This window comes from Sturnus vulgaris, chromosome 3 (genome assembly GCF_052056855.1).
Source record: "Sturnus vulgaris isolate bStuVul1 chromosome 3, bStuVul1.hap1, whole genome shotgun sequence".
NCBI lineage: Eukaryota > Metazoa > Chordata > Aves > Passeriformes > Sturnidae > Sturnus > Sturnus vulgaris.
The window spans coordinates 100,386,461-100,398,192 of NC_142245.1; the positions used below are offsets into that span (position 1 = coordinate 100,386,461).

Below are 11,732 nucleotides of genomic sequence, written 5' to 3' on the forward strand. Positions count from 1 at the left end.
TGTCATGTGAAATCTTGAAATCATGACTGGGAATTGAAGAATCTGCCATGTGCTCAGGAAAGCTGTTCAATGCATCAGGTGGGAAATACCTTCTCTCTGAACTCCATATTCTGGTGGCTGTTCAAAGCTGTAAAATTTTCTGCCTATTTTCCCTCTGGCTGGGGTGGTTACCTGGCTACTCCCCAGCTGGCTCTCACAGCAGTGAACAGGACAGCCTGCTCCAGCACCTTGCTCCAGGGCAGGTTTGCAATCCTCTGGTGTGCCTGGAGCTGTCTTCTGAACAGCTCCCACATTGTCAACACCCTTTTCACCCTTTGCTGTTGGGACTGGGCACAGGGCTTGGTTTGAGATAATGACAATGCATTTAGACATCCAGGCAACTCATATTGCATCGGTTGACTTAGTTGCCTAAATATGGATATTTGTGCCATTTGAGAGCCTCTGGAGGGCCTCTATGTGTGCCTGGAAGGAGTGGCACAGTGAGGTCAGGCAGGATGCTTTAGAATGCCTCAGGTACCCTCCATACCCATGAGCAGACACCTGCCCTTGGGTGGCTGAATGTCGAGCTGAGCCCTGCTGGTGCTGCCCCATGGATCCTGTCCCACACAATGCAGGAGGGAGGGAAGCAGTCATGCTCCAGCTGCAATCCCTCTGCTGATGGAGAAGAGGATCTGGTTTGCTCCCTTGACCATGGGTTAGCCTGGGAAGCTGCTGATGGAGCTATGAATCATCACCCGGGAGCCCCTCTCTGCAGGGCCAGTCCAGCAGTTCATAAATGTGACCTTTAATTTTCTTCCCTAGTGCATGATCCTGCATTTAGCCTCATTAATACCAAGGACAGGTTACTTTTACACACATGAACTACCCACCACATCTAGCACATAAAACTTTGCAGGCACCTCAGGACATTGAGCTGGTAATGATATGCCCCAACAGTGACTTTGAAAAATCTATCAATTAACCAGTTTTAATCCTCTCAGTGTCACAAAGTAGTGAATCAAATGCACCCTTATAAAGTAAGGGAATTTTTTTTATCAACCTGACCGTACTGCCAAAAGGATAATGGATTACAATCTTTTATATTGTCACCCCTTACATCCCATTACATTCCCATACAGGACTCTGTCTCATTTAATATCAGGCCTGCATCAATTTATCTACCTCTGGTTATTCCTTTGAATGCAAGTGCAACATAAATCAACTTTTCTGTGTTTTCATGGTCCCCGAAGTGCTGTGGACACCTGCCTCTCTCTAGTTTTCTAATTTTTAGTTTATCTTTTTTCCCTTGGTTACAATTCCCAGGATCAATTACTACCTTCATATATAGGTATATTCCTAGCTCATTTTTCACTTACTTGGATGTATCTGGGACCTTTTCTACTGCTGCACTGTTTGTGCATAGTCCCTTGCATCTTCTCCTATCACCACAGGGTCATTGTGAAGTTGTCACCATGAAATTGCCATGGCAGAACAAGAGGACAGAGGAATCGGCTTTTCCCAGTCCCTTCATTGGCAAAACTGTAATTGAATCCTGACAAATACTGAACAATTTCATGCTCTGCAGGGAAGTGTCTGGCAGATGCCACCAGAAAAATGTTCAATGATAAGTCTCTCTGTTTTCTCTGCCCTGCTGGATGAGTGCAAATGTCATGGCCATGTGGAGCAGAAAAGGGCTAAAATGTTGTACTGTCCCAAAGGTGGGAGGCAGCATCCTTTCTCAGTCTTTTTATGACAATCTTGACTAGGTGGTTTCTCAGGATAGGAATGCCAATATACACCAATAAGTGTAGTAGTAGTAGGTATCTACTTTGTTGAAGATAATCTGCATTTTCCACGGGGATAAAAAGGTCTCTGGTGGAGAAGAAAATGTTATTGGAAGAAGATAGAGCAGGGATGTGGAATACATATGAGTTCCCTGCAGGTGAGCAAGGTTTGGGTGGTAACCAAACTGCCCACTGCTGACCCAGTTATGAAAAATTATTTGAATTCCCACCTTTTTCTCCTCAGTTAACTGGCTTTCATGGTTTGAGGCTGGTTTTCTTTGGAACCATTTGGAAGTACAGGGGGCTCCTGACTGCCTTAGACCACTGTATGTGTATGGTAGCAATGAAATGTCCCAGAAGTGCTGCTGTGCAACAGCCCTGCTCAACATAACCAACACAGGCCTGCCCAGACAGTAGGACCTGGGGCTGCACCCTCCAAAAGGCAGTTTGGATGAGTAAGTGCTGAGGAATATAACCCTCAGGAAATTCACTGCTCTGTGGTAATGGCTAGAGGGAAGCTTGTAGTTGTCCATGTGTGGCAAGAGATCAGCCACAGTCTCATGACCAGAGTGCAGGGGCTGAGACCAAAACGAAGACCAAACCAGTGATTGCTTAAGGCAAGCCAAGGGTGGGCCAACAGGCTGGAGCCATTGCCTTCTGCTACTGCAGGAACAAGGAGGTGGTGCTACTAGCCAGGAAAAGTGACAACCTTCTTGAGCACAGGTATGAGTGCAAAGTGGGCCTTGCTACTCCAGCTCCACAGTGTGCTCACAGGTCCTGAGGAAGGCTGCAGAATCAGTGCTGCTCTTGCCTATTACTGACTGCTGATGGACAGCAAATGCAGCTGCTTGGAAAACTTCATTTCTCCAGCTCTTCAAAGTCTTTCAGTGCTGCATCATCTACCTGGCACTTGTTGGACTATAGCTGCAGCACTGTGCCAAGTTTCATGAACAGCAAAGGAACATGTCCAATTACACCATTAAAATGCCATATGTGGTGATGTACTACCTGCAGACTTTGTCCTGAGAGTTGTAAATGTTGAGTAAGGACCTTGAATAGGCAAGAGCTACAGTTTTAAAAAAATCCAAGGCACTGGGGATGTTAACCCTGTGAGGGCTTTGCTTTCCAACAGCTCATTATGTCCAAAGAGGCTGACTGTCAGGTAAGCAGATGGCCAGTGGTAGTGCTGCAAATGAATGGGCTGTGTTGGCAAATGTGATACCCAGCCAGAATCATGCTAATGAAGACTTGTTTTGATCTGCTCTAGATTTCTCAGTGAAACAGCCTGTTGAAATGCCTTGGCCCTGCAGTTCAGTTTTTGCAGTTATAAATCCTGGAGTAAATGGAAGGTGACCACCTCTAAACAGGTAGACAGCTATTGGAAATTTTTCATTCAAGTTTTTTAAGTTTTGTTCTGAGTCCTTATGGTTCAAATCAGTTCTAGAGAGATGTGGAGCATTCTCCTCAGCACAGCTGGGTGAAGAAATACTGAGGCTTACCTCCAAACCTCCTGGAGAAAGTGGACACCATTAAGACCACTGCTTATCATCTCAGAGATGTTGGCTGGTGGCCTCTCCTGCTTACCTACCCTGTTCCAGGTTATATTTGGGGTACTTAGATTTCTTTGTGCTGCATGTGGAACTCAGACCAAAGTAGGGGCCCTCGAGCGTGGTGCTCTGTACAAATACAAACCCTACCAGACTGAGCTCACCTCACCAGGTGAGGATTTCAGAATTTGGCATGGATGAATGTGGCTGGAGGGACCAGGCAAACAAATCAGGAGAAAACCATCAGCTAGTCATGAGTCAGTTCTCCTCACTGACTTTCATCAGACCAGTTGCTGCAGTGGTGGGAGGCAGTCAGCAACCTGGAGTCACTGTCTGTCGTGTTCTGTAGGCAATCTGCTACATAGCAGATTAAAATGGAAGAAAACCAATCCTGTGAGCAAGGAGAGGCCTGCCCTGAGCCTTCCCAGCGGGCTGGTGAGCTGAGAGCCATGGCCATGCTGAGGAAGCAGATGTGTGATGGACACGAGGCCTGGGGGCTGTAGGCTGTGCCTGGTGGGATGGGGCTTTGCCATGCTGGCACTGAGGGTACCACAGCAGCAGGGGCTGGGATAGAGGCTGTGCTGAGCTCCACGTGCAGCTGATGAGAATGTCAGGGCCTGGGTGGAGCTGGGTGCTGGGACTCCTGCCTGGGGAGGCACCTAATGAGAACAGGGTGGTTACACAACACCCCACACCCACCTCACCCCAGGCTGCTCTTACTTCCACCTTTCTGAGCATCTGAATTCTTGCAAATAAAAAAGATGAGAAACTAATACAAGTCTGGGCTGGTTTTTTTGGTCTTTTTGGGTTTTTTTTAAGAACACAATAGTCAGAACTAATGGCCAGAAGCCATAAGGGCAGAATTTCTTTCACACACCCAAAGATAGGGCAGGACCTAGCTGACATCCCTGGTCACTATCCCTGTCATTCCTGAAGCTGAGCACTTCAGAGCAGGACAGCAGCCTACTGCCTTCAACCCAGCTCTGCCAAAGAAGCTGCCATGAAAATGCCAGTCCCAAAATGCAGTTGCATCATGGAGAAGGATGTACATGAAGGGAGGGACAAACACAGCTGGGTTAAACTGCTGTAATAGAAAAATTCAGCATGGCCACTCATTTCTAAATACCATTTGGTGGCAGCTCCAGCAGCCCTCTCTGTGCTCTCCCTGGCACTTGTTTCTCCTTGCAGAGCCATCATCCTCAGGACAAGGCTTTGATGCCCTGCCATGGGCTTCTGAGAACAGGAGCTGGACTGCAGAGATAGCACAGCTGTTGCATTATGACAGCCTTTGGCCCACGGGGCTTGTAGTGGCTTTGGGGCTCTTTATTGGGGTAGGAGGGTAAATGAGTTTGAGTGGGATGGAAAGGGTGCTGCTCTAGCTCTCTGCCAACTCTGCCAGCAGCTGTAGAGGTGGCAGGAGATAAATGGGTGTTGCATGGACACCTGTAAGCCTTTAAAGAGATGCCTGGTACTCCTGCGTCTAGGACCAACTTCCTGGGACGGAGCAGGAACATGTTTGTGCTTGTCCAGGCTGCCTGCTAGGATGGGGCTTTGTGGTGCTCACTTTCCTGGGATGGAGATGTATATTTAGGTTGATATATTGGGATGCATATTTAGCTCAGAAAGTCACACAGAAGACCTGGTGGGTGTCTGCCCTAGTCCAATGTCCTAAATAGGACCAAGAAAAACCACAAGCCTAATGTCTCTTCTGGCCATTTCTAATAACATCCCAGCTGAGGAGAGCTCAGAGCCAAAATTGTGACTTTGACACTGATCTGCTAAAATGAATAATTGACTTGAATTTACAGTGTCAGAGGGGGTGCTGGAGGGGAGTACTTTTGTTTTGCTTCCAAATTCACAGCAGTAAATTTAGCGTAGTACCGTTATATAGTTCTGCTGTTCTCCTGCTCTACCTGCCTATTCTCTAGCCAAGCACAGCGCAGTGCTGGGCCATGTAACTCATCGTCCCTGTGAACACACTCAGGTGACAAGGACCAGTCCAGGCCATTCTGCATCCCATGTGACTGAAAAGTTTCCACATCTCATGGAGCTCCTGGTTTCATTAAACTGCTTCAGGGAAAACATTTTAGCTGACAGAAGCAGGTACCTTGTGGAATTGGATGAGGAAAATGATATTGCAATTTAATTAACAAAAAATAAAAGCTGACTTTTAAAAAATATGAATATTCACATCCTCTTTATACCTGTGTTCTCCTTTTCTTGTGCTATTTATTTAAAACACGTGAAATCGGGTAGCACACAGAGTCAGTTTCTCCAGGAAGCCAATTTCTGCCTCTAAATGCAGGCATGTAGAATCTCTATCCAAATTCAGGGATCGGTGTTGAAAGTGAAAATGAATGTAAGTAGGAGGGACCAGAAAAGAAAAGGGGAAGCAAGGCAAAGTGGCATTTCCAGATCTGTATCCCAAACCCAGGTTACGTTCCCGTATTCAGAAATGAGTTTTGGACTTTTCTACCGCAGCTGACCCTTTTTTCAACCAGGGCTGAGGCGCAGGCCCCGCACTCGGGGCTCTCTGCAGGAGCGGCACGGTGGCGCCAAAGCCAAGGGCGGGGCTCTTCCTCCCGCCGCCGCCACCACAATGGAAGGCGGGGCCCCGCCCGCGGCATCAGCCAATGGAAGCGCGGGGGCAGGCGGAGGTGGGTGTGGCGAGGGCTGTGATTGGCCAGCCGGCCGTTCTGGCGCCAACTTCGAAGCGGATATAAAGGGCCGGCGCGGGAAGATCCAGTTACTGCCGCTCAAATCGCGCCTGCTCTTCCTGCCGCCGCTGCAATTCCAACCATGCTGTCCACCCGCGCCCCGCTCGCCGCCCGCCCCGACCAGCCCTGGGTGTCGCCCAAGAAGAGCCAGTCTCCTATGAAGAGTCTGTCGCCCATGAAGGGCCTGGCGCTGAGCGACAAGGAGAACACGGTAAGGGCGCGTCCGCCGTCCTGCCCCTCTCCTGGTAGCGCTGCATCACGCTCACCCTGCCCCTCTGTCCCCGCAGCCCCCCTCGCTCAACAGCACTCGTGTCCTGGCCAGCAAGACGGCCCGCAAGATCTTCCAGGAGGGCGATGACAATCGGGTGAGTGTAGAACTCCAGGAATCGCGCCTGCCCCTGTCCGGTTTCCCGGGGCTCCTGCAGGCCCACTCCCCTCTTCTCCCCTCCGTCGGTGCTCTCTCCTTTCTGCCCCGACCGAGCCCGCTGGTCCCCGCCGGTCACTGCAACACCACAGCCCGCTCCAGCCGTTCTCCCTCAGGGCGGGGGTTTCGCCGTCCTCCCGTGCCCTTCTCTCTCAGAGGATTCTTTCCGTCTTCCCAGCCCTTCTCCCTCTCGGGGTCTCCCCCGAGCTGCCGCCCCTCAGTCTCCCCCCAAAGCCCGGCGCCGCCCCGAGCGCAGCCCGAGCCGTTCTCCCGCCATTCCAGGTGCCGCGGGGCGTGGAGGAGGAGGAGGAGCCGCTGCTGCGGGAGAACCCCCGCCGGTTCGTCATCTTCCCCATCCAGTACCACGACATCTGGCAGATGTACAAGAAAGCCGAGGCCTCCTTCTGGACGGCGGAGGAGGTGAGGGGTGGGCGCCGCGGCCCCTCCTGCCCGTAGCCCTGAGGGGGAGCCCAGGCCGGCCCCGGTGCCTCGCACCAGAGCACCCAGTTCTTACTTATCCTGCCAATTGTTTTAGGTGGACCTTTCCAAAGACCTCCAGCACTGGGAGTCCCTGAAGCCTGAGGAGAAGTACTTCATTTCTCATGTCCTCGCCTTCTTTGCTGCCAGTGATGGCATTGTCAACGAGAACTTGGTGAGTTTGTAGAAAATCCTGACAGAGACACCACTTTGGATAGATAACTAGATAACTCCCATGCTCAGCGTGCTTGCTGTGGCTGATCCAACTGGTTTGCTGGATCGAACAGCATTAAATACAGCATTAGAACCTATAGGGCCGTCCCGTGTTTAATAACCAATTGGGGTCGATTTTGTAATCTCCAAATTTGCTCACTCTCCGTTGTGGACTGGGTGCTGCCCTAGTGTAACACTTGGCTGTTTCACAATCCATGTTCTGCTTCTACCCTCTGTCCTCTTCTCCCTAATGGGGGATAAGTAAAACTAAGACGTTTTCCCTTTTCTCATGGGGCCAAAGAATACCTTCTGACTTGGAATTCTGAAGGGTTGCAGCTTCATGTATTGCTGTTAGTAATCTACATCTCTGGAATTAATTCGACGATCTCGTGGGCTGACCAATAGAGCGTTTATGCTTCTAACCTGCAAATCGCAAACACTTTTGTAAATGCTTATTTATTTCCTCTAGGTGGAGCGGTTCAGTCAAGAAGTACAAATCACAGAAGCTCGTTGTTTCTATGGCTTCCAGATTGCCATGGAAAATATACATTCAGAAATGTACAGTCTTCTTATTGACACCTACATTAAGGATTCTAAGGAGAGGTTTGTATTGCTTGATGATAAAAAGTTCAAAACTCAGTAAATATTCAGAATTTAGCTAATGCATGTCAGTTGTTCTCTATTAGGCTAATTTTGGGATGTAACTTAGGCTTATATAAAAAGCTATTGCTGTTCAAGAGCAGTTTTACTCCACAATATCTTTTTTCCTCTGAGGTGTAAGACATTGCTTACATTAAGAGTGAAACTGAAATCACTCTACTGACATTAAGGAATTATACAAAGTAAAAGATGGAGATGTCAAATAAGGGGAGTATATTAGGTTTTAAGTCCGTTTTACTGCTATTTAAAAAGCTTGCTGTGTCATTTCTGCTCTGAGATGCTAAATTCTAGCAAGAACTGCTTACATGAGAAGTATGATGCCTTCATACTGTAAAGTGGATCCTGGTTAATCTTTAGTTTTGACAGCCTTGTTCAAGTACACTTGATGAAACAGTTCTCCCCTTGATATTGTAATGGGAATTCATGTGAACTGGTGTTGTGATGGGTATGTGAAGGAAAAAGTAGTTGATTGGAGCAAATAGAGCTAGATTGGTGCCAGGTAACGGGGGAAGGAAAATTACCAGGATGAAGGTGCAGAGAACGTTTAGGTGCTCAAGACTGTTTATAGCAGTGAATCCTTACTCTGCTGGTTGTGCTGATGTCTTAGCCTAAAGAGTTTTATCTTTCTCAGGGAATTTCTTTTCAATGCTATTGAAACATTACCATGTGTTAAAAAGAAGGCAGACTGGGCCATGTGCTGGATTGGGGACAAGAAAGCAACATATGGTGAGTATATCTATTGGAAACAAAGTGAAATTCCTCTCCTAAAGATAGAGGAACCACCATTTCTCTAGTCTTCACAGTTAACAGAGATTATTGCTGCCACAGAGAAAGTACATGCTCTCCATTATAAGATACTGGTGTAATTCCAAATATGAAAAAAATATTTTTCATCTTCAAATTAGCTACTGACAGAAAATCTTTGTCAAGTTGCTGATATCATGAATAATAAGGTCATGTGGCAATCATATGCCAATATCATTGACTATATGATCAAACTGTAAATTGCTGCCACATGTCAGGACATGTCATGGCCATCTATAGCTGGTAGACATGTTTGGTTGGAGACTGTAGTTCCTCTGCCTTGGTGATTCCTCATGTCTTGTTTCAAAGGTGAGATGGTAGAAATCATAATTTCACTAGTATTGTAGCATTTATCATGGCCAGAGATGAGCAGACACTGACTTAAATCAGCTGCCAAAATGACTGTTCTTTTTATTGAGCTATCTGAAAAAGGATAATACTGAGGGTTTTGACCCAAAAGGAAAGGAGCCTTGGCTTCAGCTACTTAGTAGCTACTCTGATTAGTTCCTACTTCCTATCATGTGTTTTGTTTAATGATCAGAAATATTTAATAATTTTCAAGCACAGACTATAGTACACTTGGGCAGAAACAACTTCATTTGCTTTGCAGGATGTAGTTTGCAACTTTTGCGTGTCAATCTTGTTAAGTTTTCTGTGTGGTATTAATATTAACCTTCTCTTAACAGGAGAACGTGTAGTAGCTTTTGCAGCCGTGGAAGGAATCTTCTTTTCTGGCTCTTTTGCATCAATTTTTTGGCTGAAGAAAAGAGGATTAATGCCTGGACTCACTTTTTCTAATGAACTCATCAGTAGAGATGAGGTATGAGTCAAATTCTAGCAGTTAAAATGGTAATGTGCCACAGTAGCTCAAAGTAATGATGCTCAATTGGAGCCTATATTTTAAGGAGTATATTTAGAAACATGCAGACTATAAAGCTCACTAAAGTGTGTAAACATGTGTCACTGTGGATCTTGCAGGAGTATATGAATGAACTTAGCATTTTACTTCTAAAGTAGTTGGAGGGTTCTCACCAATGCTGGCAGCTGCTGTGCCTTGCACTGGCAGAACTTGCTTGTGATACCTTCTGGTGAGGTAGAAAGTTGTCTTTAGGAAAGAGTATCATGACAAAGGTGATGCTACTTGCTCTGTGCTCTTTTAAATCAGTGTTCTTGAAATAATATTCTGAAACTTCTTTCCAGGGTTTGCACTGTGATTTTGCCTGCCTCATGTTCAAGCACTTGATACACAAACCATCAGAGGAGAGAGTAAAGGAAATCATCATGAATGCTGTTCTCATAGAACAGGTAACTGTCTGCCTCTTGTTTAGGAACTTCATTACAATCAAAGCTGGGGAGCTGTTGGGCATAAGACTAACCTAGATGACAGTGAATACCAGTTTCTGTACCTCAAATGTTTGTTATCTGCAGGAATTCTTGACAGAGGCACTGCCTGTAAAGCTGATTGGCATGAACTGCACTTTAATGAAACAGTATATTGAGTTTGTGGCAGACCGGCTTATGTTGGAACTGGGATTTAACAAGGTAAGGCTCTAATACATTGAATACTTCATGGGGAAAAGAGAATGTTAAGTTTAATGTCCTTCACAAATCCAAATCCTAAATTGGCTGCAGCAATATTGTTTAACTTGTAGAATGATTCAGCAGTTCTGCTACATCCTGTTTGGAGATCCACAGAATAAAAGAGCAAAAGGATGCTATGGAAAAAGCTGTACTAGTAGCTGTGGTTCTGTTTACTGCAGCTGACAGAAGACAGGAACAAATAGAGTAGAGGAGGCTTGGGGCAGAGATTTTTGTTCACCACATAGTAGGCCTGCTGTTGCTGCCCTTAGACTCCTTCAACTGATCTCTAATGCTCTTGCATACTCAATGTGAGCACTTGCAGTGACTATAGAATTGTCTTCGTATTTCAGATATACAAAGCAGAGAATCCATTTGACTTCATGGAAAACATCTCTCTGGAAGGCAAGACAAACTTCTTTGAGAAGCGAGTAGGTGAATATCAGAGGATGGGAGTGATGTCAAAGCCCACGGACAACTCTTTCACCCTGGATGCAGAATTTTAAGTGACCTGGGACAATGTGTTAATGTGCATCCTGCCCTGTTTACAGGAAAAGACTCGGTGTGCTGAGTCAGTATGACTTGATACCTGTACTGAAATCCCACTCTTGTGAAGTGTGGTGATGTTGGTATACCTTTAGAAGGCTGGTGTAGCTCCAGCAGTAAACCCCCTTTTAATTATTAGATTTTGCCAATGGCGTTAATACATAGGATATTCAGGTGTGTCTTACAGCACATGCTATTCCACTCCATGAAAGATACAGGTACTTCTTTCTGCAAGGTGGGAGGTTGTGGGCACTGACCCCTGGCTTCTGCTGTTCTCACCATAAACAGAGGAGCAGTTTAAAATTTCCAGTTGTAAATTTGTTGAATAGACTGTAGAAAACTCTGGAGGCAACTACATTATAACCTCACTGCTTTTCTAGCAGATTTTAAGTTTACCATTTTTACTATTTTAATAGTTTGTACATAAACCTGGCACTTTAAAATAAACAACTGTATTGTAATATTCAACAACAGTAAAATGCATATCAAAATCTTTTGCAGCCTAACCTTTTATGACTTGTGCTTCTTTCTGGGTATGTAATTTAAAAATGGTGCTATGAATTAAACTATTCATATTAAAATCTATCAAAGAACAGGAAGAAACTTGGTATGAAAGGTAAAGAACTAAATTGGATATTCTGGGTACTGAAAAATAAGATGCAGCTAGCTTGTGGACTTGATTGCTTTTTTTTTTTTAATACCTGGGAACAGTATTTCATGTAATAAAGAGCTGGTTGGACTCAGTGTTGTACTGGCTTCAGTGCTCCAATGGGCAAAGTTGTGTGCTGATTTCCTTTTGAATTACAGTTTTTCTGAGGAAACGCAAGGTCTTCAGGAAATAGTTTTAGTCATGTGGTTCATAGATATCAAGTGAAATTATGCTGAGCTCTGACTTTCAGACTGACTGCAGTAAACAGATGATGTTTCAGGGTTAATTCAGGCTGGTGCAGTATTCTGAGCTTTGTATCATACCTGTTAAGTCTTAGTTTTACTACATAAAAGT

General features: G+C 45.8%; 1 protein-coding gene across 1 annotated transcript; it reads left to right on the forward strand.

The window, feature by feature from the left end:
- The first annotated feature begins 6,060 nt into the window (after positions 1–6,060).
- Positions 6,061–11,235, forward strand: RRM2 (ribonucleotide reductase regulatory subunit M2). The gene is made up of 10 exons (XM_014894988.2): positions 6,061–6,238; positions 6,315–6,392; positions 6,734–6,871; positions 6,987–7,103; positions 7,611–7,744; positions 8,433–8,527; positions 9,292–9,425; positions 9,806–9,910; positions 10,034–10,147; positions 10,537–11,235. Exons 1-10 carry the CDS (start codon positions 6,110–6,112, stop codon positions 10,687–10,689), a joined length of 1,197 nt encoding a protein of 398 aa, XP_014750474.1. The 5' UTR covers positions 6,061–6,109; the 3' UTR covers positions 10,690–11,235.
- Positions 11,236–11,732: the final 497 nt, after the last annotated feature.